Source organism: Cariama cristata, unplaced genomic scaffold (assembly GCF_000690535.1).
Source record: "Cariama cristata isolate BGI_N322 unplaced genomic scaffold, ASM69053v1 scaffold9689, whole genome shotgun sequence".
In the NCBI taxonomy this organism is placed as follows: Eukaryota; Metazoa; Chordata; class Aves; order Cariamiformes; family Cariamidae; genus Cariama; species Cariama cristata.
The window spans coordinates 14,437-40,158 of record NW_009634013.1 but is presented as its reverse complement, the minus strand read 5'-3'; the positions used below and the strand labels follow the sequence as shown (position 1 = coordinate 40,158).

The following is a 25,722-nucleotide window of genomic DNA, read 5'->3' as shown; positions in this document are numbered from 1 at the left end:
CGGGGAAGAAGAGGCAAACAAAAAACCTACACTTTCTTTTTCCTTTAAACAAAAAAGAAAACGTGAACAAATACAAAATTTGGAACCACAGTTAATTAACTCCATAATCTGCTTTATAAGGTAGTGGTTTTCGCAATCAGACATATGTATGGAAAGCATGATGTGGAAATGTATTTTTTTGTTAATATGTGCTTTTCAGTTTGGGGGTGGTGATGTAATTTTTTTTTTTTCCCCCTGAATGATATCCTAATTGTGTTAAATTGGATCCTGCAGTACTTAGTTTCTTTAAGAAGTCTTGAGTTGCTGAACTGACTGAAATAGGATGAGTTGTGGACTATGCAAAGGGAGTGAAAATATTTGTCTTTTTCTGATGGAGATGCAAGAAGCATACAGAAATCAGAAAGCCAGAAGAGCTTACTTACCAGGAGGAAAACACTGAAAAGGAAGGAGCCCCTTAGAAGAGGAATGGACTCTGTATGACCAACTCTTTCAAGATACTTTAGAAGATATAGCTGACTTCAGCTGCCTTTTCTGATGCTGGATTTTTTTAAAGCTCTTGGATCTCTGATTGCATGAATTTCTGCATGTAGAGCTACAGAGAGCACACATGCACTGACCCTTCCCTCAGAGCCACCTCCAAATTAACTAGGGGTGGGAAACCACGAGGATGCGTACGCAGCGGAGATAACTGCTAGTGCAAATATAGGTCAAAATGCATTTTTACATTTTTTACTGTAAATGTCAGTCATCACATTTTTTGTATTCTGTATTGATTTTATATGTAAAATAGCCTATGCCCAATAAAACAGATGCAGTGAAGTAAGGTTACCCTCACCCGCTAACTCAGTGTAACAGGTCAAGTTATTCTCACTTGCTTTCCTATAACATTACAGTAGTTAGAAAACGTACACGTTCTTCTGCTGACACCAGTCAATATTTTGGTCCATAACTATTCATGAAAAGAAAAAAAGTGCAACTTGTACATTTGCCAGAGTTGTCCAGGGTTGAGGGGACAAGGCGCAGAGCAGTTGATTGACCTAGAAAGACCCCAACCTGCTGTTAAAATGCATCCCAACACTCATGGTCATGGGGTCGATTTCTGCCCCAGGCTTTTTCACCTTCCTGTGCACCCAAAATATTTATTTTGGCCGTTGTAAAACTGCACGCCTTTCTACCGGGTTTCACTCGAGTGATTCCAAAATGACTTGTCAACTTACAAAGAGCTTTGCAACCCGTGTGTAAGGCTCACGCTCATGTTCCTGGACTGAAAGCCATCGCCGAGAACCCAGCAAGCCTCGACCACACGGTGGGGTGGAGAACGAAGACAACACTCCCAGCCAACATGCAACTCACACTCATGTACATAAGCAGGAAGATGTGCAAGCGCTCCACTAACTAGTCGTGTAGTAGTTATGTATCGGAGAAATCACCTACTGCAGTTTACAATGCCTTCAATACAGATAGGTCTTATGTTTTCTATATAGTTAAGATGGGAGATACTTGGTAAATATAACGTCTCCAGGGAGTAAATACGGAGAGTTGAAGCAGGCCTGCTGCTAGTAAGTGCTTTCTTTGACACATATGAAAGTAATTTAACTTTTTGAAAGAGACAGCTTACTGCCCTTTTGTTTCTCTGAAGACAACTGCAAATCATCTAACACGCAGCATTTTCTATGGTTAAAAAAATGAAAATAAAACAATGACCTCTTTTTGCTAGTTGTGCAGAGCCCTTTCGGGGAGCAGAGCACAAACCTTCCCGCCTAACCGTTGGACTTCAACCTGAGCTCTGCGGGTTCAGAGCTACGTGCTGAGACAGCAAATGCCCTTCTGATGCCCAGAGTGCCGGTGTTCCCCGCTCTGCAGAACTGGCCGTTCGTTTGAGGAAAGCTTTTCAAAGCCCCGCCGGGAATCGGACTCATAGGGCTGCAGCAGCACAGGCACAAGGGGAACCAAACTGGGCCATAGATGCTGAGAGAAACCAGAACTAATTTTTAGCATCTGTTATCATAAAGGGGCAAGCATCCCTTCTGTGGTCTCCCATTGCTTACACTCCTTATCTAAAGTCATTTTAACTGGGAAGAAGGTGGCACAACACATTGGCATCCAAAGTGAAACATCTCGTTCCAGCTCTGCTGCCTGGTGTCCTTCCTCTCCCTGGAGGGATTCGCTCCTCGGGACAGGGCTTGGCCACAGCAGAAACACTCACAAGCCATGCAAGAAAGAGAGCAGATACTGTACCACAGGGCAGGGCACGCTCACCCCGTCCAGGCCTGGTAAACCTGGGTCCCTTTTGCTGCCTGCAATGCTACGATCTCCCTGTTTGGAAAAATAACTGCTTGTTGAGAATGATAAAGGACACGGGAGATACTCAAACAAACGCCCGTGTTTCCACAGAGGAGGAGGACGGGTCCAGAACTTTACACCTCCATTTCTGGTGACACGGCAAGTCAGCAGAGTGGTCTTATGGCAGGGGATTCACAGACACATAGAGGCTGTCATCTGGGAAAGATCTTCTATACACAAACCAGGGATTCACATTTGTAACGGCGCAGTGAAAAAGATGAGGGTTAAATCATCCAGAATGTTGAGGGAGGAAAGGTGATCCATCAGAAATGAAACAATTAATTGTAGTTCACATTCAATCTCCAAGCAAAATAAAATATATTGACTAAAGGAGCTTTTTGCCGGTAGAGTGGAGCTATACAACAGCTTTGATTGCCATAGCTGTCCTGGCGGGGCGAGAAAAAGTCACACATTTATATGAGAAATGGGTTTTGGGGAGCATGTTGGAACGGGTACCTGGCACTACTAGTTAGGTGCAGCTGAACTAGGGGCTAACAGCTACATTGAAGTGGCGGGAGTTCGACAGTTGATCAAAAACACTCTTTTATCCTGCAGCCTCAAAGCATTTTAGGGAAAGGAACTCTCTGGTTTTAGTCTTTATTTGAAAAATAGTAATGAAAAAGAGGTACATTTTACCAGGCCAAATAACTTCTTATAAACCAGTATAGATTTTTTTTTTTTTTCCTCTGGGCCCTGTTCAAAAGAATGAGATGTTCTGGAAGTGGACTTGGGAGATCACCTTCCTCAGGGTTAAACACCCAGGAGGTTTCCTGGACAGTCGCTTTGTGTAGACGCTGCACGGCGGTGGCCTGGGACGTGTCCGAGAAGGGACAGATCTGAGCTGCTACCTCAGGCGGAGAAACACGGGGAGGTCTCTTCTCCCAGAGACACTTCTTGGCAGCCTGGGGAACTCCAGCTCAGACATCACTTATCTTTGGCAGTACTAAGACGCTATCAACTCCAACCTGCTTGCCCACACGGCAGAGCTAGAGCCAGGCTCATCTCTCGCTCCGTTTGTGGAGATGAAGGGATGGAGCTGACCTTGTTTTCAAATCACCTCCCATCCACTGCACTGAGTTACTCCCTGATTTCAAACGTACTCGAAAGCCAGGCTGGCAGCTTCACCAGGGCATGCTACCTCCCAAAGAGCATTTGTTCCCAAAGGCCCATTGTTCCCAACTACAATAAGAAGGTCTTTACACAAAGATTCTTTATTTTTACTGCTGGGGCTTGCTCCCATCTGGCCAGTGAGGAACCCTAACAGCGAGCAGTGAACTTCCAGCAGTGCAGATAAAACAAACCATTAAGAAAAGTGAGAAAACAATAACCATCTGCTCTGATTTACTGCAAAATAAAGAACTACCAAATCCTCCCTCCCTTTCCATGGCTGCAAAGTTGTGTCTCCTTTTCAGTCCTGGCAACGCGTGCTTAGGATAAGTGAAATAAAAGACGTACCACAGGACAAGGCTGATCCAGTCCGGGAGGGCCTGGTTCCCCCTTCTGCCCTTTGGCACCTTTTCTCCCTGGTATTCCTCGCTCACCCTGTTTGAAACAACAGGAAAAATATCAGGAACAGGAGGGGAAACACCTTGGCTTTAAGTCGCAGAGCACTTGCAGAGTCCCACCCCTCGCCCAAAGTAGGGATGCTTGCACTAGTGTAACCTCAACCGAGCAATTAAATCACTGAAAATCTCCTGTTAAAGCTGGGTGGAGATATTTCAACAGATAATTTTATAACAGAATGACTAAATGACTGGTTTCTGCTAGAAACCATGTTGGTATCTGACAGTAAGTGGGAGCACCAGCTTCTAGCTGCTGCCCTGCACTCAGCTGGGCTCCTGCCTCCAGCTGGGCACCCTTTTATTTAAGGATCCCTGTAACAAAACCTTTGACTTGGATCCATTTTCAAGGTCTATAAACCAAAACTCGCAATTCTTTGCAACCTGGAGTTGCCAGGCTGCTCCATTTCCCCACAATAGTTATGCTGGGGGGGTAGTGGGGGAGACAGGCTTGCAGAAAGCACTTCCAAGTGGGTGAGAATTAACGGCATGTCCTGCCCCGGGACCATGCGAATACTTGTGCCACAGAAAAGGCCTTCCAACAGCAACCTGACAAACACTGCCAGGCTGGAGAGGGAATTGGCACCCAGGGCAAGCATCGCTGCTGGCCAAAAAGAGCAGCCTGTCCTGCCCCCGCCAGCATCTCTACAGCCATAACCCACTCACCTTCTCGCCTCTTTCACTTCTCTCTCCTTTTTCTCCTCTGAGACCAGGGAAACCCTATCGCAACAATTTTTAGGTGGGGAAGAAAAAAACAAAAAGGTTTGTAAGTTTAGTGCATTAGCATCCTGGCATCTCAGTTCAGCATAAGCAATCTCCAGCAATCAACCCATCCTCCCATGGTGAAGAACATGACATTTTCTTGCTGTTGACTTGGTACGTCAGAATTTCTTGGGAAAGCTAGTGCTTTACCATACCCCAGTAACATTACAGCTATTAGAGATTTTTGTTTCACTGAATCCAATACAAATATTCTCAACTGGAAAAGGAAGCCCCTGTGTGGCATCTTTAGCTGAGCAGTTACTGCTGTGCAGTAGAAGTAGGCCAGCAACCGGCCTGCATTAAATCCGTTCCTACAGGAACCGTGTTTAAAAGGGAGAGTAGTCTATACAGTGTTAGCTACACATTTTTCCAACAATCTCAAGCAATCTGATGGCCTTTACATGTGCGTTGTTCAAGTTTCTACATATCCCAATGAACTTTTTCCATACTTACATCCAATCCTGGCTCCCCTGGCTTTCCCTGCAGTTGTAAAAATAAAAATTAAGGCATGCCATATTGAGTTTGGTGTTGCAGGCAAACTTATATCCAGTTGGTGAAATAGGGTAGTGACTGCACGGGCTCACCCCACAGCCCCTGGGGTTTGAGGGGAGCTCCTCGCCATGCATCGGGATGGTGCCGGTAAGCCCAGCTCTGCAGTTCTGGCTGGACCCACCATGGCAGGCTTTTACAGCCCCTATTTGAGGATTATACCACATCACTATTCCTTTCCCACACTGATGATTACCTTCTCTCCTTTGGTACCGGGTAAACCGATGAGCCCTGGAGCACCCGGGAGACCCTTAAAGGAAAAAGAACAAGGTGTTGGAATAGTTGCTGTAAGGCATGTTTCTGTTGATGCCCAGAATTAAGATATGGGAAAATTGAGGTTGGAACTAGATGATCTTTAAGGTCCCTTCCAACCCAAACCATCCTATGATTCCATGACTCACAGCGGGTCCAGTGTCGCCGTGGTCCCCCTTCTCGCCGCTGTCACCTTTCTCTCCCTTCGCACCGTCCAAGCCCTGCATAAATAAAACGGCATCAACCAAGATGACCTGGCAGCTCTGCCCAGGACAGCCACCACCGTACATCCACCGCCTCCTACCACATCTTATACCCATGCTGCTGTTAACGTTTTCCTCTTGACCAGATCATATAAGAAAATAGTTGAAAATACAGGTTGAAGCCTGTGGGTTTGGAAACCCTGACTTGCGTGTGCCACCAGCCCTCAGGACTCTGTGCTGGAGGAGTGTTTAAGATCGTAAATATGTTGGGAAGGAAAAATGGCTTGTTTTCTAAAACGCCAGCTGCTGAACAGCACAACCGAGGGATGCGTTGTCACAAACAGTGACAAAAAAATCAGTCCCAAGAGCTGACAGGCCTTTGTGAGCCTGTAAATAATGCACTGGCAGCTGGGAAACAGTGGGTGACATTTAATTTATTGACTTACTTTAGGCCCCTGGATTCCTGGAGGACCCTGTGGAAAAGACAATGGTGCATTTGAAAAAAAAAACCAACAATTTAAAAACAAACCCCAAAGTTTGCTTCCTAAACCATTTCTTGCTCAAATTATGGGCCAACAACAGTCAAATATTTCTTTTCAAGACAGGTGGCAGTTTATTTGGTTTTCCGACATCAAATCGGGGGGAAGAGGAACTGAAAAGGACCGCTTTGCATCACATGCAACAGTAAAGCTCTGCGACACGAGCTTTGGGGAGCGAGAACCCCACAAAAGCTTTGCTGAAGCAAGTGACAGCAAGCTCCGGAGGGCAGCACCCGGCCAGCACCCGGCCCCCCGAGCCTGGGCAGGGCTGGGAACGCTTCCCAGGTTACGAACGCTGCTTGGAAAGCTGCCTGGTTTTGAACCATGGTCTGTCAAAGTGTGTCTTGGACACAGTGGAGGCATCCTGGCCTTCTCGATGCCCTCGACAGCTCCTCAGGCTTTTGGAGCATCATAGGTACCAAACACCTTAGATACCTGCATCAAAAAATGCTCCGTGTATTCATCACCACCTGCATCCTCTCCCACTGCAGTTGATGGCAAAAAACTGGCCGAGTTGGGCAAATTTATGGAAATACAGACACAATCGTGGTGGGGAACAGGTTTTCCCATCCCACAAGGTTTTATCTTTTCCCCATCCCAAGGAACAACTTGGTTATTTGCAAAATGTGCCACAAACACTGGTGTGCTCTCCTAAATCAGGTGCTTCCATCTCTCCAAAGACAGCACACAACGCCGTAGCTCTTCCCTGATTTTTCTTCCCAGATTCATAGCAGCCAACAACAATTAAATGGAGCAAACCATCCTTGTCCTTAACTAATCACATGGGACAACAAATCTGCAGCAAAGCTCAATTGCACAAGCCACTTTCCAGAGTCCTACCATAGGGCCGGGTAATCCCGGGGGTCCAGGCTCAGGTATGATCTGCAGAAGGGAATTAAATGGCACATTAACGAGGGTAGGCACACAGGGAACACAGTTCGGGAATGGAAGCCTCACATGGCTCAGAATCATGATTTAATGCCCTCTGATTTAATGGCTTTAATGAAAATACCTGCTAATCAAAAAGTTGCTTGTAGTATTTATAAATAAATGAATCTTAATGAGCACATGAATCAAGCTAGCCTCTGAAATGAGAGGCATGACCCATGCTACTCAGTGTATTTGCCAGTCACAAAATGGATGTAATGGACAATGATGCAATTTTCTGCACAGACTGGAGGAAACCAGCATTTTTGATTAAAAAAATCCAAAACCCTCCAAAAACCCAAAATAAAATTAAAGCTCTCATGTCATTAACAAAAATCTATCAAAACCCACAACTTTTTAATTTTTTTTTAAGCAAAAGGCACAAATAAGGTAAAAAAGGATGCAGAAATCCTATAAAACTGCAAGGAGCCCAGTATGTTTTTAGAGCAAAATGTAATTGTAACGGCAGCATCCAATATCTCAACCATCAATGCAAAATCTAAAGTAACCTTGCGGTGCTGACTACGCAAAGCGTTTCTCCCCAACAAATAAACCCCATTTAGACGCATGTGAAAGTTCTGGTTGAAAACAGTTGGCTTTTGCTCCCCTCCGCTACACCGATGGATACGGGAGCGGCGGCTCCAGCCTGCACCCCCGACTTCGCCTGACCCCGTGTCGTGGAAGAGGCTTTATGTTACCAAGACCTTACATGATTATTCTGCAAACATGGTGACCCTGTGTCTCCTTTTTCTCCTTTGTCTCCTTTTGGCCCTTCTGCACCCTAAAAGATAAAAACGTTACATGGGTGTGGATGTGGTGCATCTCCCAGGAAAGCAAAAACAAGAGAGAAAAATACATTTGTCATCTTCTAAACTCCAGCCTTGGCTCAAGCAAAGCTCATGTTCATCCCCAGGGGACTTTGAGAAAAGGTTTTCTCCTTGCTACCACCTTAGATCACCTTCTGAATACGCTGTTAGCAGCAGCAAAGAAAATTCAGAGCTCCTGCATCCTCCAGCTCCGCAGTAACACGGTGTGGACAGGCCATTACTTAAATCAGCAAACCCATCCATATTCTGAGCATATGCAGAAATCAATCCGTTAAAGAACCAAGCAGCAGACGTACAGGGACAGAGGGACGTACCGGTGGACCCGCTAAGCCCATTTCTCCTGTCTCTCCTTTCTGTCCCGTGATCCCCGCGCTGCCCTGGTCACCCTTTGCTCCTTTGGGACCCTGAAAGTTTACAGAAGACAACTTGCTTAGGAGAAAACCGTTAAAAGAAGACCCCTCCCGCCATTCCTGCCTTTCTGCTGTTTCTCTCCATATCGCAGCACGAGCTTACGAAAACGTTTTAACATTAAAACTTACATATGCCAATTTTGCGGGCGCAGCAGAATTTGGCTGGGCTGTAGCAGGGACTGCAGCCGTTTAGGGTCAGGGAGGTTTATGACAAAATTTGAGATGGTGTCTGATGAACCACTCCTAAAAGGAGGCCCCCTTAACTGGGCAGAGGTGGCCACGAGCAGCCCCTCCATGCTCAGGGCTGAGCGCAGGGCCATAGGCAAAGGGCGATGAATTCAAGGAGATGCAGCTGAACATTATGGAGCAGAGCGTGCTCCTGGCAGGCTGAGATTTGCTTTTCACACTGACAGCTCTCACGGACACACAGTAAACTCCTTTTTAACTCAGCTCCTGCAAGGTCTCGCTCGATCTAGCTATGCCCCGCGCACCTTTTCACCATCCAGTCCAGGTGGACCCGGCAAGCCCAGCTCTCCCTGAAGCGACACAAAAAAAGGAGAGCCCATGGTGAATTAAACAGAGAGATCATCTCGGGAAAGCATTTTCAAGGAAATGAGTTCTTCACATGTATCAACCATTGTGGTTACGGGTTTGCCATTGCCAGGCTCAGGAGCAGCAGCAAGGAGGTTTCAGTGATGTGCCAGCATTACCAGCTTGTTCGAATCTGGATGACACGGAGACCTCGACAGGCACCGAAATCCTGCCCCATCCCAGTCTTTCAAAAGATGCTTTTCTTCAAATTAAATTCTTTTAAAGAAACTACAGCTGACTGTAGATTACTGGCTATTGTTTGTGAAGCAGGAGGACAACACAGTCCCGCTCGGACACGGTGCCGGGGTGGTAAGTGGCACACAGGGAGGGCGGGATGGAGAGCGGCTCGGCACAGCCTTTGGGACCGCCAGCCCCTCCTCACAACTGCTGCTCCCGCCGCATGCAATGAGGATATCTTGGAGGGGCCGGGATTTCGCCTGTCAGGTGTAGGATTGGGAAGGGATTCGTTTCTGGGACAGCACCCTCTGGAAGAGGCTGGAGACCAGAGACAGGTCAACAAAACTTTGGCTTTTATGTGAAAACCTCCTTTTTCAGCCAGAGGAAGGGTTAAATAGCACTTCCTTTACCATGCGTAGCCTCAAGTTCCACAGGCAGCATCGCCTGCCTTATTTTGGCTTGGGAGACGCTGGCTACATGGAGAGCTGCTAACGACCACGTCGCGCTCTAGGAAACACCGTCTGCATGGCAGAGGTCGGGCTCACCTTGGGACCTGGAGCGCCTTGGGGGCCTGGTGGCCCTGGGGGACCCGGCGAACCCTGAAACACAGCAAACAAAACAGGCACAAGCATGACTAATACGAATACGGCACACTATCCTCGTGGTGCTGTGGATGAGCTGGGAGCAGATCTACAACAGACACAACAGTGTAACCGGGGCTGCCCAAACACCACGATGAGCTCAGCTGACACAAAGTGACCCAAGGACCCTTCGCCACAGGGGATGTTCATGCAAAAGGCTGACACAAAGTGACCCAAGGACCCTTCGGCACAAGGGATGTCCATGCAAAAAGAAACACAACCAGAGCTAGCCGGGTGGACAGGTACAGCAGTGTGTGTGTGTGTTAAGAGGCAAAATGCCTTTAGCTGGAGGTGTGACCCCAAATCTGGTGGTCTCTTTTTGCATTCTCCCCCCTCCAGCCATCTGGCTTGGAGAGAATTTTTTTCTGAAAACGGTGACAACCGGCTGGGGAGGTGCAATTAAAGGCAGGAGACGAAGGAGTTTGTGCGAGCACTAACAGCAGGAAAACCTTGCACGCTTAAATCAGCTTTTTTTCCTGGGCACTGCTGGGTGCGGAGACCATGAACTGCCTTGAGATGGACAAATATTTTGCAACTTGCAAATTATCTCAAACGGCAAAACTCATGGTCTTGCTCAGCTGACCAACAAAGCAGCATCCCATCCTCAAGCACCTTTTTCCATGACTGCATACTCGTATACTGTTACATTTAATCACACTGGAAGCCTTTCCAAAGCTCTGTCCATGAGACAGGTCAGTATGAAAACATCGAAAGCAGCTAATACGCAGGAAAACAGCAAAGTTAGTGAGGTTCGGTGATGTGCTCCTTGGCAATCTCCGCATGCAGAACATGGGAGAGGGTCGGAGCCCAGCAGATGAAATCTCCAGAGGTTTGATGGAGTCTCTCCAACCACTGCACTCCACAAACTCCACTCACAAAGCTGCATGCCATGCAGACATCTGGCAAACAGTAATTACCATCACTTTGCGTATCCCTGCAGCCTGTTATAAAACAATTGGGATGGTTCTCAAATACGTCTGTAATTAAGTATTTATTCTATTCCGCTTCTTTCGTTTTAACAAAAATGGCAGGGCACTGCTTGGTCAGGCAGGTTAGGGCTCGGGCACTGTTTTCCTTCCTCCTGCATCCCAACCGCTGCTTGCAGAGAAAACTGCTCTAGAGGATGCGCGGTGAAAACCGCAGCTCTGCACCGTGCTCTGGGAATAACCACCCGGCAGCCGGCAGCATTTCAGCTGTAATTTGGCTGCTCATACTCATTGCATCAGGTGTTCATGTGTCACAGGCTGCGTCGGGTCGCTTTTACCTGCAGAATATTAACTCGCATCCCACAGCTGGATCCCACGAGCCTGGTACCCAGCCTGAGTTCACACAGCCTTGAGTTTTGCCCACCATTGTTACTGGTACATCCTAAATATCCTCAGCCCCCAGGTGCAATAAGCTCTTCCCTCCTGGCCAGCTCTCTGTGCTGAGATCTCGGGAAGGAGAAGTAGGACAGGGACAGACAAGGTGCCACAACGTCACCGTGGCAGAGCTCGGCAGTTTTTTTGGTCCTTTCCCATTAACCCACAGGAATCGGCATGGTCTTGGAGAGGGGCTTACCTTGAGCGCATCCAGGATTCGGCCATCGTAGTCGATCACTACGGTGTCACCCTGTTCCCCTTTCAGGCCGGGGGGACCCTGCAACCAGGGACAAATCCTACTTAGTTTTTGCAGCATCTGAGAAGCAGGTGCTATGAAAGCAAAGACCTGACACCCAGGTGTTTGGGGATTATCACTTTACAAACACCATCGATTTAATCGATTCCTAGTCTGACAGCTGTAACTGTCATCCAACCAAACTTCAAAAGGGCATAAATTTGCATAACGGAGAAGCGCATAGAAATCCTCACTCGATTACCCCTATTCACAGCTTCCCTCTTGCAAAAAAAGGGTCACAGGATGGTCATGTTGATAAGAAAATCGGACTTGACTGCATTTCCCACAACTATCTCCCATGACAGCATTCCATATTTTTTGTTTAAATATGCACCATCTCAATTTTCTAACACTGAACTGATCCTGAAGTGATTCAACCCCGTAAGAAGCAGAAAGAGGTGGTGGGGAACAGCTCAGGTCGAGGCAAATATGCGACTCCAAACTGAAAAAGCAAAACCCTGAACGTCCATACCCGGGGTCCGATGGAGCCAATTCCTCCCTTCTCACCAGGCTCACCCTGAAAATCAAAATCACATTTTTGGTTCAAAGAGACCAAATAAAAAAGTAGGATATTTATCTTAAAAATACTGTAACTACACGAGATGCCAAGATATGTTTTAGATTAAGAAAAAGTATGGCATCAACAAGAAACTGATTCTCCTAGCAAAAAAACCAGATTTGACTTCAGAGCAAATATATTTTGCAAAAAAGCTCACCCTGAAAATCAAAATCACATTTTTGGTTCAAAGAGACCAAATAAAAAAGTAGGATATTTATCTTAAAAATACTGTAACTACACGAGATGCCAAGATATGTTTTAGATTAAGAAAAAGTATGGCATCAACAAGAAACTGATTCTCCTAGCAAAAAAACCAGATTTGACTTCAGAGCAAATATATTTTGCAAAAAATAATGTTGATGTGAACTAGTTGACAGTAAAAAAAGGTCTGGTGGCAGAGGGAGCAGAGTGGCCAGCTCGGGGCTGAGCTCCCCGTAACGGCGATGTGCCGCCCCGCTCCCCGGCTCCGCTGCCTGCTCCGAGCGTGCCAAGCTCCGGCTCTTTGTGCTGAAGTTTCACATGGCTCCCTCTTTGCTTTAGGCTGAATTTTGTGTGTGGAAAGTTTCAGCAGACACATTTAAACCATTTTTGAGGGTGAGTTTAACGATAAGGGCTGTGCCAAATTCTTTTTTCTTTTTGAAATTTGGGAAGCTTTGGAAAGCTGTAGCACTCTCACAGCCGTGACCTGAAATTCAGTTTAGGATTCAAAAAAAAATAAAATATACCTTTTGTCAAACCCATGGAAATCCGTTTGCTGGCCAAATTAAAGCCCAGGAAAAAAAAAAAGTAAAAAATGGTATAAACGCAAAGACTTTCCATAGGAAAACTCATTTTGGCAGATCCCAGGGGGAAAAAAAAACCAGCAGTGCTACTATGGCTTCAGGAAAAAAAACATGGCTAAGGGTCACCTGAGCCCACATTTCTTCATCATATACAGTTTGTTGCCCAACAAGGAGCCACAACTGTTTGATATAGAAAACATGACGGGATACAGATCCTACTAAATAAGAAGCAGCTGAAGGGGGAAATAACGGCCCACGGATGCTGTCCAGGTCTCATCGTCACCACTTAACATATCAAGACCGTCTTATTGCATTTCTTGGCAGTTATGAAGGTCCGTGGAACAGAATGACACATTAAGTGCTCTGGGCTTTGAAGCGATACCACAGCCATCAATACATCGGATCAAAATGTGATCAGAGGTTTAGCTGTCTTGGGCAAAAAGAGGCAATTCAATGAAAAACATGCAAGGAGATGACTTTAAAAACCTGTTGTACTGATCTCTGCTTGAATCCAGCTTTCATTAAATCACCAGGAAAAGGTAAAATACTTCTTAACATCGCCCTGTTTTGTTTCAGTTTGGGCATTTTATGAGCCTTTTAGAAGGCAAAAGCCTAAAACACCTACTTAGCTGAAACCCTCTGCCCCAGTAGTGCTGTGCCCAGCGGCCCGGCTAATGGACTTTTATTTACCTTGGGTCCTGGCAAGCCATCTGTGCCGTTCTCTCCCTCAGGACCCATGCTTCCTTTTTCTCCCTGAAAACAAGACAATTTCGACAAACGCTACATGGGTAGGATGGAGAACAGATTTCTTCAGGTTATAGTTTTCTTGCTTTATCTTTACTTTTACATACATCAGTGAGCAAAGTTCTGCTTTTAGCCTGAAATACGTCACGTTGCCTAGGTGCAAAAAGGGAGGTTTTGAGATAAAAATGAAGCTTTCAGGCGTAACAGTTTGGTATGTTCAGCCATAAAGCTAGCCCCAAAACCGCAGCATCTGGAGAAGGTTCCCATGGAAAGCCCGCTGCCCCCCGATCCGGGCACTGCAAACCCACATCCCGAACCCCAGCTCCGGGCCACCCCCAGCAACGCTCCCCAATTTACTTCTGCAAGAGGATCCTCTAAATGGCAATCCTCTGCCATAGACAGGACGTTGCATTTGCAAACTACTACTGGGCAGAGCTACCGTGGCAGAGGGGTGGGTTATGCTTCTCTTTCTCCTGTTTTTTTTTTGTTCTTTTTCCTTGTCAAGGGAGAAATGTACTTCTCAGCCTGCCCCAGCTGTGCTACTGTGCCAAGGGACCTGATAGCAAAAGATGCTGCCAAGCACATACATTAGGTCAACACGGAGCAGAACATACCTTGGGGCCCATAAGTCCTGGTTCCCCAGGGATCCCATCGTCACCCTGATGAAATAAAATATAAAAGTGAAATACAAAGAGCTTGTACACACTTATCAGTAGGATCCAACATATCATTTGACCCCACTGAGTGTTGCACAGACCTGAGACCCGCTCAGGTTTGCAGAAAGCCAGAGGAAAGCTGCAAAGAGCCCAGGAGGCTCCAGAGTGGTCCCCTGCTCCCACCCAGATCTGCCTTCCCTGCTCCCGGGGAGGTGGATGGACATCTCCCAGAATTTCCTTACGGCAGGCCCTGGGGAAGGTGCTGTCCCACCTTTAATAGAAATTAGATATTTAAGCCATTTAGGCTTTTGGGGTCCCAAAGACCTCCTGCAAGTTGCCACCCATCCTCATGGGCTTCATCACAAGTCACCAGCATGCCTATCTGCCAGGAGGAGATTTTCTTGTTTCACTTGTCATGCTTTGTTGTTCTCCTGGAGTAAAACCACCTCATAGCTGCTGAAGAGGTTAATTTTACTAGCCAGTTACGAATTTTTTTAAACTAAATTCTGGCCTGAAAAACACCCATGGCCACATCTGTTTTGGGGCAAAGCAGTAAGATGGAAAGGCTGGGCCCTGTCAGTGCTTTGGCTTCAGTTAAAGGCAGTGATTTATCGACTACTTGATAGCATCACCAGAAGAAAAGGTGGAGAGCTCAGACACATGCATCTCCCACAGTCTTCACCACCTGACCCCAGCAGCACGCCTGTCCTTAGGAGAGTGGGCAATCCCCACAAGACCGAGGTGCTGCGTGGTGATGCCCGTCCCAGGAACCTCAAGCCCATCCCGGGGGTCCCTGGGCAGATAACGGCCTTCAGGCGCTTCCCGGTTCAGCTTGAGTTCTTGGAGCGAAAGGCTCAAGACCTACTGCTTTGTTTGGCATTTGCTATTTTATTCTTTGTCTATTGGGGAGATGTGATTGGAGCTTCTGGCTTGCTTGCGGTAATGAAAACCAGGCTACAGGCACAGCCGTGCCCCTGCTTTGGGGTCTCATGGGCAAGAAACCCTGGGGAACACAAGGAAGGGCTTGGTATGGACAGCCACAACCACAACTTCTTCATGGGTTTCTGGCAATGGTTCCCCTAGTTAAGCACAGCAAAGCACAGGGAAAAAAAAAAATAATCAAAAAAACAAAATCACCATTTTACCTTTTTCCCTTGGATACCAGGCTCACCCTTCAACAGCAACAAACACAGAGGAGAAAGTAGTTTAGGGACATAACAGAAAATAAGACCAGTTTTACAGATAGTCAACATTGTAAAATTAAAATACTTGGCTTATGTTGATCAACTTTATCCACCCCCCAAAATGCAAGAAAGTCCATTCCCACAGCACACCAGCTTCCAGCCCCCCGTGGCTCCCTCCACCCCCATTTCAAGGTTTTAACATGGGCAGCGGTTGCGATATTGAGTAGGTGCCGCATTCAGACATTTGCAGCTCCGAGTCAACGGCTAATGCAATACCTCAGAAATTTTGTATCTGATATACACAGATGAGTGCAAGTCCAGTGCAAAATACATATGTTCATCTCCATCCCCCTTACGCAGCAATATTTCAAGAGTTTGCGTTAAAATTAGAGAGATAAGACACTACTTATTACCCACCTTTGGTCCTGGAGGTCCCTTGGCACCCTGTTGAGTGCAAGAGTAGTTGGTATACTTGCTTGACGATATAACAGGATAAAAAATATTTTCAAGAGTACTTTAATTCCCATGAAAAGAAATGGCACAGATGCCAACTTCTTGTCTTCCCTTGCAAATACACCTGTAAGTTCTCTGTGTTCCCAGTAAATAATAAAAATTCTTTTACAGCTTGCATGTTTTATGTAAAATAAGCACCTTTTTATCCAACTTACACCTTAGTGAATTGGAGTTACAATGCCAGGGAGGCTTCAGAGGGGCAGAAGCGGGGATATAGGAGCAGCCCATCCCTCCAGAAGAGCCAAGGGCACAAAGACTGGCCTCTCTTCTCCCCAGGACACAGGTACCCCTGGACCAACATCCATTGTAGGGCATCTGTAATCTCCCATGGGGTTTTTTTGGCCTCCATAAGCAACGACACAAACCCACTTGCTGCAGCGAGCTGAAGGGTGATGTAAAGCGAGGAGGGGTGAGGGGCACGCACACACGGATGCTTCTGGGCAATACTAACCACGAGGCCGTCCTCTCCCGGCTCGCCTTTGAAACCCTGCAAAAATAAAAAGGCCAACATTGAAACTATTACCCCTCATTCTCCAAAATGCTCAGCAATAATTAGAATGTTCAGCAACATTACTTTTTAGCCTGTTTTTTTTATTAAATAAATTGCCAGCGATCTGGAGATTTGCAACAGGTTGTCTGAAGGGTACAGATCGGGGAAGACATCTCCTCTGGGCTCTCCAAGTTATAACCAGTGCCTGCAAATACATGCTCTGGGTCCAGCTCTTTGCTCCAAAACTGAAGATGGAAGGCCCCCTCCTGCTTCCTTGGCCCCATGCCCCAAAGCTTTGCTGTATGAGCAGCCATCAGAGCCCAACCCCTGGCTCAGGCTAGGGACCCAGTTATTAGGGTGGCAGCACCGGGGAAGGGGATACCCTTCACCCTCCTCATCCTCTCTGGGCTGGGAACTGCCCGGCATGTGCTCGCTGTGCATCTCCCGTCCTTACGGGGGGGCCTGGAGGTCCTCTTGGGCCATCTTTTCCCGTGTCACCAGGAGGCCCTCGGGCACCTGGGGGTCCTGGAGGACCAGGGGGGCCAGTGGCTCCATCTCGACCTTGGTCGCCCTGGAAGAAGTTCACACAGACATGGTGAGATGAAGCAGCCTTGGCAAGCGGTGGCTGCGAGGTGCCCGCGACACATGCACTGCATCCCTGGGCCATCACACCCTGGCCTCTGCTGTCCCAGAGGAATTTTGTTACAGTTTCTAACTGGGAAGGCTGGAAGGGAGCTTATAGCTGATTCATGTCCTTCGAGTCTGGTTCCTTAACCAGGATTTCGCTCAATGCCTTCCAACAAGGTTTTATCTCTATCTTATTAAGCCCTTGCCCATCGACTGTCTGCATGGAAACTACCAATTCAACAGCACCCAGAAACAACCCAGACCCAACAACATGCTGGCATGGAGCATGCACACACTTCCATAGCTTAATGCACCACACACCCCAAAAAAAAAGTAGCACTTAGTCATATCCTTTAAATACAACCAAGGTCATACGTGAACATCCAGCGTAGCTCACACCCTGCGTTGCTTGGATGCAAAGAAAAAAGCAGGAGCTGTATCTCGGTGTGGTTGTGAAGGTTTGGTAGGTGCCTGCTCCGGAGGGGAGCACCCCACGGGGCTCCATCACCCAGTTATCAGCTCCCGACCCACCGCCGGCTGCCGCCACCCAGCCCCGGGGCCGTGGCCGGGCACATCCATGCGGCTGCACAATGGAAAGCCTCACGGAAAGGCTGTCTCGTAAATCTTTTAGCGACATCTAGAAGGGTCACCACCGAGGCAGTAAGAGAACTGTATTTATTATGTGGTCCACCCTCAAATCAGGGACAAGTGTGGAGTTTTTCAGAAGTCCTTAAGTGACTTAGCAGCACAAATCCCACGGCCTTTCAACAAGATCTGTGCTCCTAAATCACTTGCATAGTTTTAAAAAAAATCCTATTGCAAATGCTAAACACTGCATTCAATTATGTCAAGAGTCTCCCACTGAATTTTGCCTAATTAAAGCATCATATTTAGAGTACGAGGATTTAGGCAACTCTAGTTTTAATGCGTTTTATTTTACAATACCAGCACTGTTCACATCAACATTTATAGAAATTTGCTGTTTGATTCCCAATTCTTACAAAGGATCAAAGGCTAAACCCCATCACTTTTACATCTCTCTACTTTGACAAAACTCCCCCTAAATTCCGAAGGGGTTTTACTCAAGCACGCTCCCAACGAGCACCTCTGAACGTCCCCACGGTAGTGGCAATTTAAAACAGCAATAGTGCACTATCAGCCAGAAAGAAGAAACAAACGCAACTCAAAGAATCACAGCAAACCAGCGGCAGCAGATTTGACAAGTCTACCTTGAGCACTCGCCGGCTAAAGACAAGCTGATCGTTAGCCAGAAATCCGTGATTGAGGCGAGGAAAAACCATCTAGCCAGGTAAAGTGGGAGGCAGAAGAGGAAAGAACAAGAATTTCAGATGACAGCACAGCAGAAGAGAGAGTTTTAAAGGCTGTAACAATATATAACAATTTTTCTTTGATAATTAATGCACGAAGAAGAAATAATCTAGATGGCCAACAGTGGTTGTTTTAACGTTCTGGATACGCTGAAGCTTGGTAAGCAGAGGGAAACAAGTATCTTTCCATTAGTTTACTTGCACAATAGGACATTCAAAGCAGCTGGGGTACAGAGGATTCCCCTACTGCAGGGCTTTCTGCAGAATAAAGAGCATTATTCCAGTAAATCCCACAGGGGATATATCCCAGCTTTTCTCCCGAGACCAAATATTATAATTTTTTTCAGAGACTAAAATGAATACTGATGTATTCCCCAGCCTGCAAACTACAGATAAATCTCTCAGATTTATATGATGCAAAAACAATGTATTCAGACCATGTCAGTAGTCATTGCTATTGTCTTTTAGCCTTTCCACTTATCTATCCAGGGAGAAGCAGCAAGACATGTCCTTTCTCAGGACACTGCTTGCGTCTCCCTTTCCCCCGTCCATCCCTGCACACGTCCGTAGGAGGACCAAAGGGATGGAGCGAAGCCACAAGAAGCCCTGCGGAAACACGCAGCACATCCTCCATGAGGATTTTAGAAGGTTTCTAAGGAACAAACCTCTTGTCCAAATTGCCCAGGGAGCTTTTAAACCTTTCACACAAATAACAGACAACTCAGTTTTAGGGTAAATATTGCATAGGCAAGCCCACCTCCCGCTCAGCTTCCCAGGACAGGCTTAGCAGCAGGCGTGCACATGTACGTCAAGCATCAATCTTTTAACACACTCATCTCAGAAACGGAGAGGAAAAGCAAAGTCAGATAGAAAAAACTAAACAACCCTGGAAAATAAACCCCTCCCAAGGATTTTTTTTTTTTTCAAGTTGTAGAGAGAGGCTTTAGTTCAGCTTTCACTTAAATACACATTGCGGAGGAACAATGCTGAAATCCTGAGATTTTAAAAACCCAAGATGATGCCACATTGAAATTAACAGACACATGGAGTCTTTGCGCTTGGCCAGGCCCTCCAGATACTACAGAAACCACCAAAAAGGCTCTGCTGAGAGCAAAGGGGTTTGTGGTAGACCCAAAGGACCTAGTTTTACGGCTTTGTATGTGCACAAAGATACACAAGAGCATTAAGTGGGATTTTCAGAGAAGCCCAAGGAGCGAGACAGGAACTGAAACTTTTTTCTTACCCTCAAACTGCTGAGCACCATCCAAGTAAACACCTTCCAAGCCCAGCCCTATCTAGTTTAATGTGAAATAGCAAATTGCATTTGCCCCGAGGCCGAACAACCCATAGCCATCCAATCCAGCCATCGCACATCTAATTTTAAACAATCCCTGTTACAGATGGGCCCATGAAAAGTGAACAGTCCTGAGGGCTATTAAATACAAAGACACCACCTTTGGCCCAGGAAACGTCTGGGCCATAGATAACCAGGCTCCAAGAGAGCAGTTAAGTGCGATGGGGTTACATGTTCCTGCTCCATGTTTACACTCCCCTGATCCATCTGGTCATGGGGCACTGGGTTAATTGGACCTTGGGTCTGACCCTGTGTAGCAATAGAGTTTTAGAGCACAGAAACCTTAAACACTGGTAATTTCCAACTTTAGAGTACTCAATTTAGCCACTCCAACACAATGTTCCAATATAAGCAAACAAATACAATAAAATTTAAAAAAAAAGTATCCATAGGGGTGTCTGTTGACTGTCACTGAGCTCTGCAGGATGCTTTCTGCGCTGAGCTTTTTTCTGCAACGTGAGCTTGGCCAGCACTTATATTTTTGCAGAAATTAAGAGATAAAAAGCTACTTTTCTATCTGCAGCCTAAACTCCAGCCTGTCACCGTAAAGCCAGTTCAGCCACGGCAGCGTTCAGTCCCACAGCAGCTCAGGATACAGGTGCAGATCTTACTGGTGCCATCTCCATCGCGCTGGCCACCGAGCAGGCGTGGGCCATGGGAGACAAGAGCATTTCTCTCGCAAGTTGAAACCCCTTTTCTCCCTCTCGAGAGCAAACCCAGCGCTGCTGCCACATGCACTGTGCATCACTAGCCCAGAGGTGCAAAGATTCATCAATCCCGTCATTTGTCTAAACATCTGAACCGTCAGTAGGGACAAGATCACCCAAGCTAAGGTAATAAATCCAGAGCGATTATCCCAGTGCCAGCTCAGAGAGTGAGTCTGGCTTATAAAAACAGCCCCTTTCAGAGGTGTAGCAATATATTTCATTTTAAGAAAGAAGTACAAGCACAAATATCAGGGCACAGCAGTCCCAGCCTTGGCAGCATCCTGCTTCGACTCCCTCTTTCCTCCCAAGAGCAGAGGGAATCTGGTTTTGGTTTCTCCTGTAAATACACTTGCATGCATTTTGTCAGTATATTTGAGTATCTTTATTCCCCATCCTGATTAGGTGAGGCTGCACAACAACCTCCCTAACGCCCTTTGCAAGAACCAGCATTCAGTACGTAAGATAACCCGATGTGAATTCCTTCCTTAGCTCTCCAAAATCACCCTCCAACATCTGCCATTAGCACGCTCACATCTGCAATAACCTCTTTTTTGTCCACGCCGGTGGCAGGTGTTTATTAGAGACAGAAAAAGCAGCAGTGCAGACACAAACATATTCAGTAGCTAATCCCTAATGGCCTTCATCTCACTTCCACTGCAGACAGTCCCTCCAAAGTCGCCCCAAGCGTTACTCTCTTTTAATCTATCATTGCTAACGATAATATTTTTGTGTTCACTGACACACACTATCCTCACTCCACTGCCCATAGACAAGCGCATTTACGAGGGGGGGTGGCACTGGATATATCCCTAGTTATTCATCCTCCTGTTGATGCGATGACTTGCTGCGACACATCTTTCAAAATCAGCCAAACAAAGCCACCACTGAAACTTGAGGAAGAAGATAGATTAAATTAAGAAATAAAAAATAATCTGGGCCAGATGGTATTAAGAAGTTTCATATCCAAATCCACAACCCCGAGTGTCTGGAGACATAAAGGAAGTTATTTTCAAAGCAAGGCACCAGTTTTTAAATGTACTTGTGTACGGCTCTGCCAGGTTTGTTTCTCCCTCTGTCCTCCCAAATTGTTTCTGAGCCTTTTTCTTACTCTTGTGCAAAAAGGTATTAAAAAAAATAATCTAAAAGTAAAGTGAAATCTAGACAAATGCAGATCAGAAGAAAAAAAAGCACGTATTTTTATCAATGTGTTAAAACATAGGACAAGTGTTACCTTGGGAGCTGGCACTCGCCCCCGTGAGCCCAGACCGAGTCTGTCCCCAGAGCATCTCCCGCAGCTGGAGGGGGGTTCCCTTACACCCAGCCCCTCAGCCACGCAGGGCATAAATCTATCAGAGAAATTTTAGGGGCTCTCAGAGCCCAAGGGTAATATTTCCAAACGCACCCAAGGTGGTTGGGAGCTGCTTCACAACATGACACCAGCTTCAAAAAGTAACTTAACAGCCTCTAGAAGCAAAAAAGAAAAATGACTCTGAGGCATCTTTGCCCAACATTAACCACTGAAGTCCTGGCTACGTTTCCAGCAACTACATACAAGCCTACCAGCCGACCCTTGGGTGCCAGCTCCAAATCCAGCCGCTGCATGGGGCCCATACACCAGTGTCCCAGCACATCCCCATCGTGGGGTTTCCAGCAGGTGCCCATAAGCCACGGCCAACCGCACCTCCATAACTGCCACGGAGCCCACCTCGGAAATACCACGCACCTCATGGTGAGCTCTCCCGTCTCATCCCCAACGCGGGAGACTTCATGCTACTGCTGCCATCCCAGCACCGCCGCGGGGACCGTAGGACAGCCAAGTCCCCTTGCGCCCCGTGGGGACCTATCCTGATGAGCTGTGGTAAATCTCAACTTCATGCAGCCCTACGAGAGCTGTTTCCATAAAACTCCATTAATTTCTATATGTTATAGCCAAAAGAGTTTTCCCTTATCATACAGTTACTTTAGATCCTTTGTTTTCAAAGGCAACATAGATATTGCCTGCCTGCTGCCACGCTCCCAGGTGGGTAGCTCAGCCAGAGAGGAGGAACTTTCCATCTTGCACAACACCATGCCAAGCCTTTCCCTGGGACACCAGGTCTTACCACTGGGTACTGGTGTTCTAATGCCAACAAATAAGGAGCACAGCTTGAAGAGAAAAATGGAGTCTGTCTCTTGACACTGGAAAAAGGAATCAGGGATAGGAAAGTCCAGTAAAAGCGAAACCCCCTTCATGAGGTACCTGAAGGTCTTCAACTCTTGTTTCCCCATGGTCAAAGTTAGGAAAACCACCACCACAAAGAGCTCCAATTGCAAAATTAAATGTTTCCAGAACTGTTACCGTACCTCAGTTTGCAGCGACAAAGCTGCACAAAGCCTTGTTTTGTGCAGTTGACCAAACCCAACCAGATTTTAGAATAAATCAATGTGCCGTGTCACTACTTACCCTCGGGCCGACGTTCCCTGCTTCACCCTGCGCGTCATGCAAAACAGCAAGGGTCAGCTATTAGAGTTCAAATTTCAACCACAAAGGACCGAGCGTAAGGTCAGCTGGACGCGGGAACAGCACACAAGGGAAGTGGCAAGAGTCCTGTTGCTTAACGTATTCAAAACCAGGGAGGAGAAGGGCTTGAGACAACACAATAGGGAATGATTCTGCCCTGGCAGGTGATGAAACAGATAATAAATCGGAAATAGTTGATTGTTTCCAACTCTAATGGCCCCCTAGCAACTGCTTATGTCCTACACATGCGAGGATTAACTGGACTTTCAGTACAGTAATGACCTTCTTTGGCTGCTCTAATTTCATGGGAGAATGTTGTGCAAACACGGAGCGATGGAGCCCACAGCCTTGCTCTTGGAGGAAAGCAAGGAGAGAGTTGTGTGCCACTCTCCTAACCCTTCAGGGGTTACCAGGAACCCTACAGCAGGGATGAGCTTTAAGGCCATACTTATTCCTCTTACATATTTGCAAATTCTTTCTGCCCTCCCCTTCCCAAGGCTTTTCCAAGAGCAACCTGAGAACCCTCTGTCACAGCTCTGTGTCCCAACAAAACCCAGTGGTAATGCCATACTAGTGTATTGGCATAACCTGAACTGGAAGAATTACAGCAGAAGGGGGATATACAGCTGCTTCCCCAAAAGCCACATGTTAAAGCAGTCTTTACCTTTTCCCCTTTTGGTCCTGGAGGTCCCTGGAAATATATAGGAAGGATCAGAGTTAAGAAACAGCAGAATCATTAATACGCACAACATCAAAACCAAGGAGGCTGCATTCATCAGTTCACAAACCTGAGCCACGTTCGCTATTACTTTCAGTTTCACATTTGAAGTTACGCACTGCTTCCCACCAGCAGCACGCTACCAAAAGGCACCAGCGAGGTCCTGCCTGCTCTTGCCAGGACACAGGACCGGAGAAGGACTGGGACAGGGCAGGCAGCGTGACAGCCGCTCGCAAACATGTGACTAAATAGATGCAAGAGATTTCTTGAAGTATTAAATCACTTCTAGAAAAACACATGCTCAGCATATCATTACAACAATTATACATCTGTTTGAAATAAACAAGGAGATGGGCTGCTTTCTTTGGCCTATTTACTGAAGACATAAGTCATCTTCTCTCGAAGCAGCTTTCTGTAAGACAGGCAGGCAGAGACATGCTGTAGCCCCAAAGAGAAACCACAGAGCAACGCTTTGATGTGCCTGCTTTGTGTCCTCCTTCCAGCACAGAAAAATACTGAATCTTGGGGTTCAGCCCAATTCATGGTGTTTGCTGAAGCAGGACTCAGTGGGATGCAGTGGGGGAAGGTCAGCAGAGAGGCCGACAGTGGCAGCATCTGCATCCTCACGCAGCATCCCTCCTGCTGTTAATTTGGCTCCAAGCATGGCTACTGGCCCCTTACTCTCGTGGAAGAGATCGTGAACAGTCTGGTTTGAGTCTGCCTGCTTGATAAGTTTGCTTTTTCGTTGAGATTTTCCCCTGCCTCTTACTCGGAGGTCTCGCTCCTGCCTGGCGCACATCTACAGCTCGCAGCCGTTCGTATCCACGTGCCTGCCAAGGGCACAGGAGCGTGCTGCTGGGCTTCGCACCGCTCTGCCATCCCAGGGTTTTGCTCATTCAAAGCCAAGCCCCGAGCACAGCAGTGTGAGCTGGCCTTCCTTTTTTCTTTTCTAATGCTTTGTTTCTAGATTTCTTGTCATTCACATTTATCATCTTCAGGGGTAGGATAAAAAACGAACCACAGCAATGTACAGCTGTAACGAAACACTCCCTAACTGGCTAAAAATAAGTATCTGGAGTAACTTTTTGATTACAAAGACTGAATGACTTTTGCCTGCTTTGAAAATCACAGTTGGTTTAGTACCAGTGCTTGAAAAGATTTCAAATGGTGCCCTCGTGAGTGTGGGGGAATAGAGTGGGGTTTGGACACAAAATACAGAGCTGTGACCTCCTGCAGCGACTGTCCAGCCAAAGCAAACAGAGCTGGCTAGTGCTCAGCTAGCACAAAAATAAAAAAGTCTGTGTTTCTGTAAAATAGGTAAGAAAAGGCTAGAGCACCCGAGTATCCCAAAGGTTTCCAAGTGAAAACAAAGTCAAGAAAACAGCTCCTTAGATGAAGTCCAGGCTGTTCCACAAAGCATTGCACGGACACCAGGTACTCTCAGACAGTTCCCACCTGGGCTCCTTCGGAGGCAAACGAGCCCAGTTTGGGAACAATTATTTTTATGATACCACTTTGTAGTGCCAGGAGCGTGCAACCAAGATTACTGACTTTGCTTCTTCCAAGGTGCTACTAAAATTTATTTCCCAAATTTAGCCTGCTGCCCATCTGCAGTCTCCGCAAGCCGAGCTGGCGCCAGATGGGGAGAAGCAGCCGAGATGAGCTGACAGGTAAAGAAGAGCTCACCTCTAGCTGTGCCGGCCAGCCCTGGCTCAGAACCTAAACTTGCATATGCCACAGACCAGACAGTAATTTTCCTAAATGCAATTTTGTCTCCTAAACAGTTATATATGTAGTAATAAACGAGGAATAGTTGAGATTCTGCCTATCTATTGCAGAGCAGCATGAATAAAGACATGTTATGTTTGGCAGTCGGTGCTACTTACTGGTTTGCCATCCAAACCAAGAGGCCCCTGAAAAGGGAAGGAAAAGACAGTATTATTAAAAAAGAAATAATAATAATTAAAAAAATCAATTTACAAACATAGCAATATCAGTCATGCTCTGAAAGAGGCTCTACTTACATATGGTACACTCTTTGGCTATATGACTTATATACCTAATCCTTCATCCATGCAATCCAGCAGGAAGGTTTCACAGAAGTACAGTAAGAGGCGTCAGACA

The 25,722-nt window shown here is 46.7% G+C and overlaps 1 protein-coding gene across 1 annotated transcript; it reads right to left on the bottom strand.

Annotated features, from left to right (window-relative positions):
* Positions 1-3,798: 3,798 nt before the first annotated feature.
* On the bottom strand, positions 3,799-25,511 carry COL23A1 (collagen, type XXIII, alpha 1; the record flags this gene model as incomplete). The annotated part of the gene is made up of 22 exons (XM_009706996.1): positions 3,799-3,885; positions 4,569-4,622; positions 5,118-5,144; positions 5,410-5,463; positions 5,615-5,686; positions 6,115-6,141; positions 7,048-7,159; positions 7,833-7,915; positions 8,276-8,365; positions 8,863-8,907; positions 9,685-9,738; positions 11,341-11,418; positions 11,909-11,953; positions 13,468-13,530; positions 14,136-14,180; positions 15,323-15,349; positions 15,779-15,805; positions 16,326-16,361; positions 16,819-16,935; positions 22,824-22,850; positions 23,545-23,571; positions 25,485-25,511. Coding segments are annotated over 22 exons (1,224 nt in total), but the record flags the coding sequence as incomplete, so codon positions are not given.
* Between the last annotated feature and the right edge of the window lie 211 nt (positions 25,512-25,722).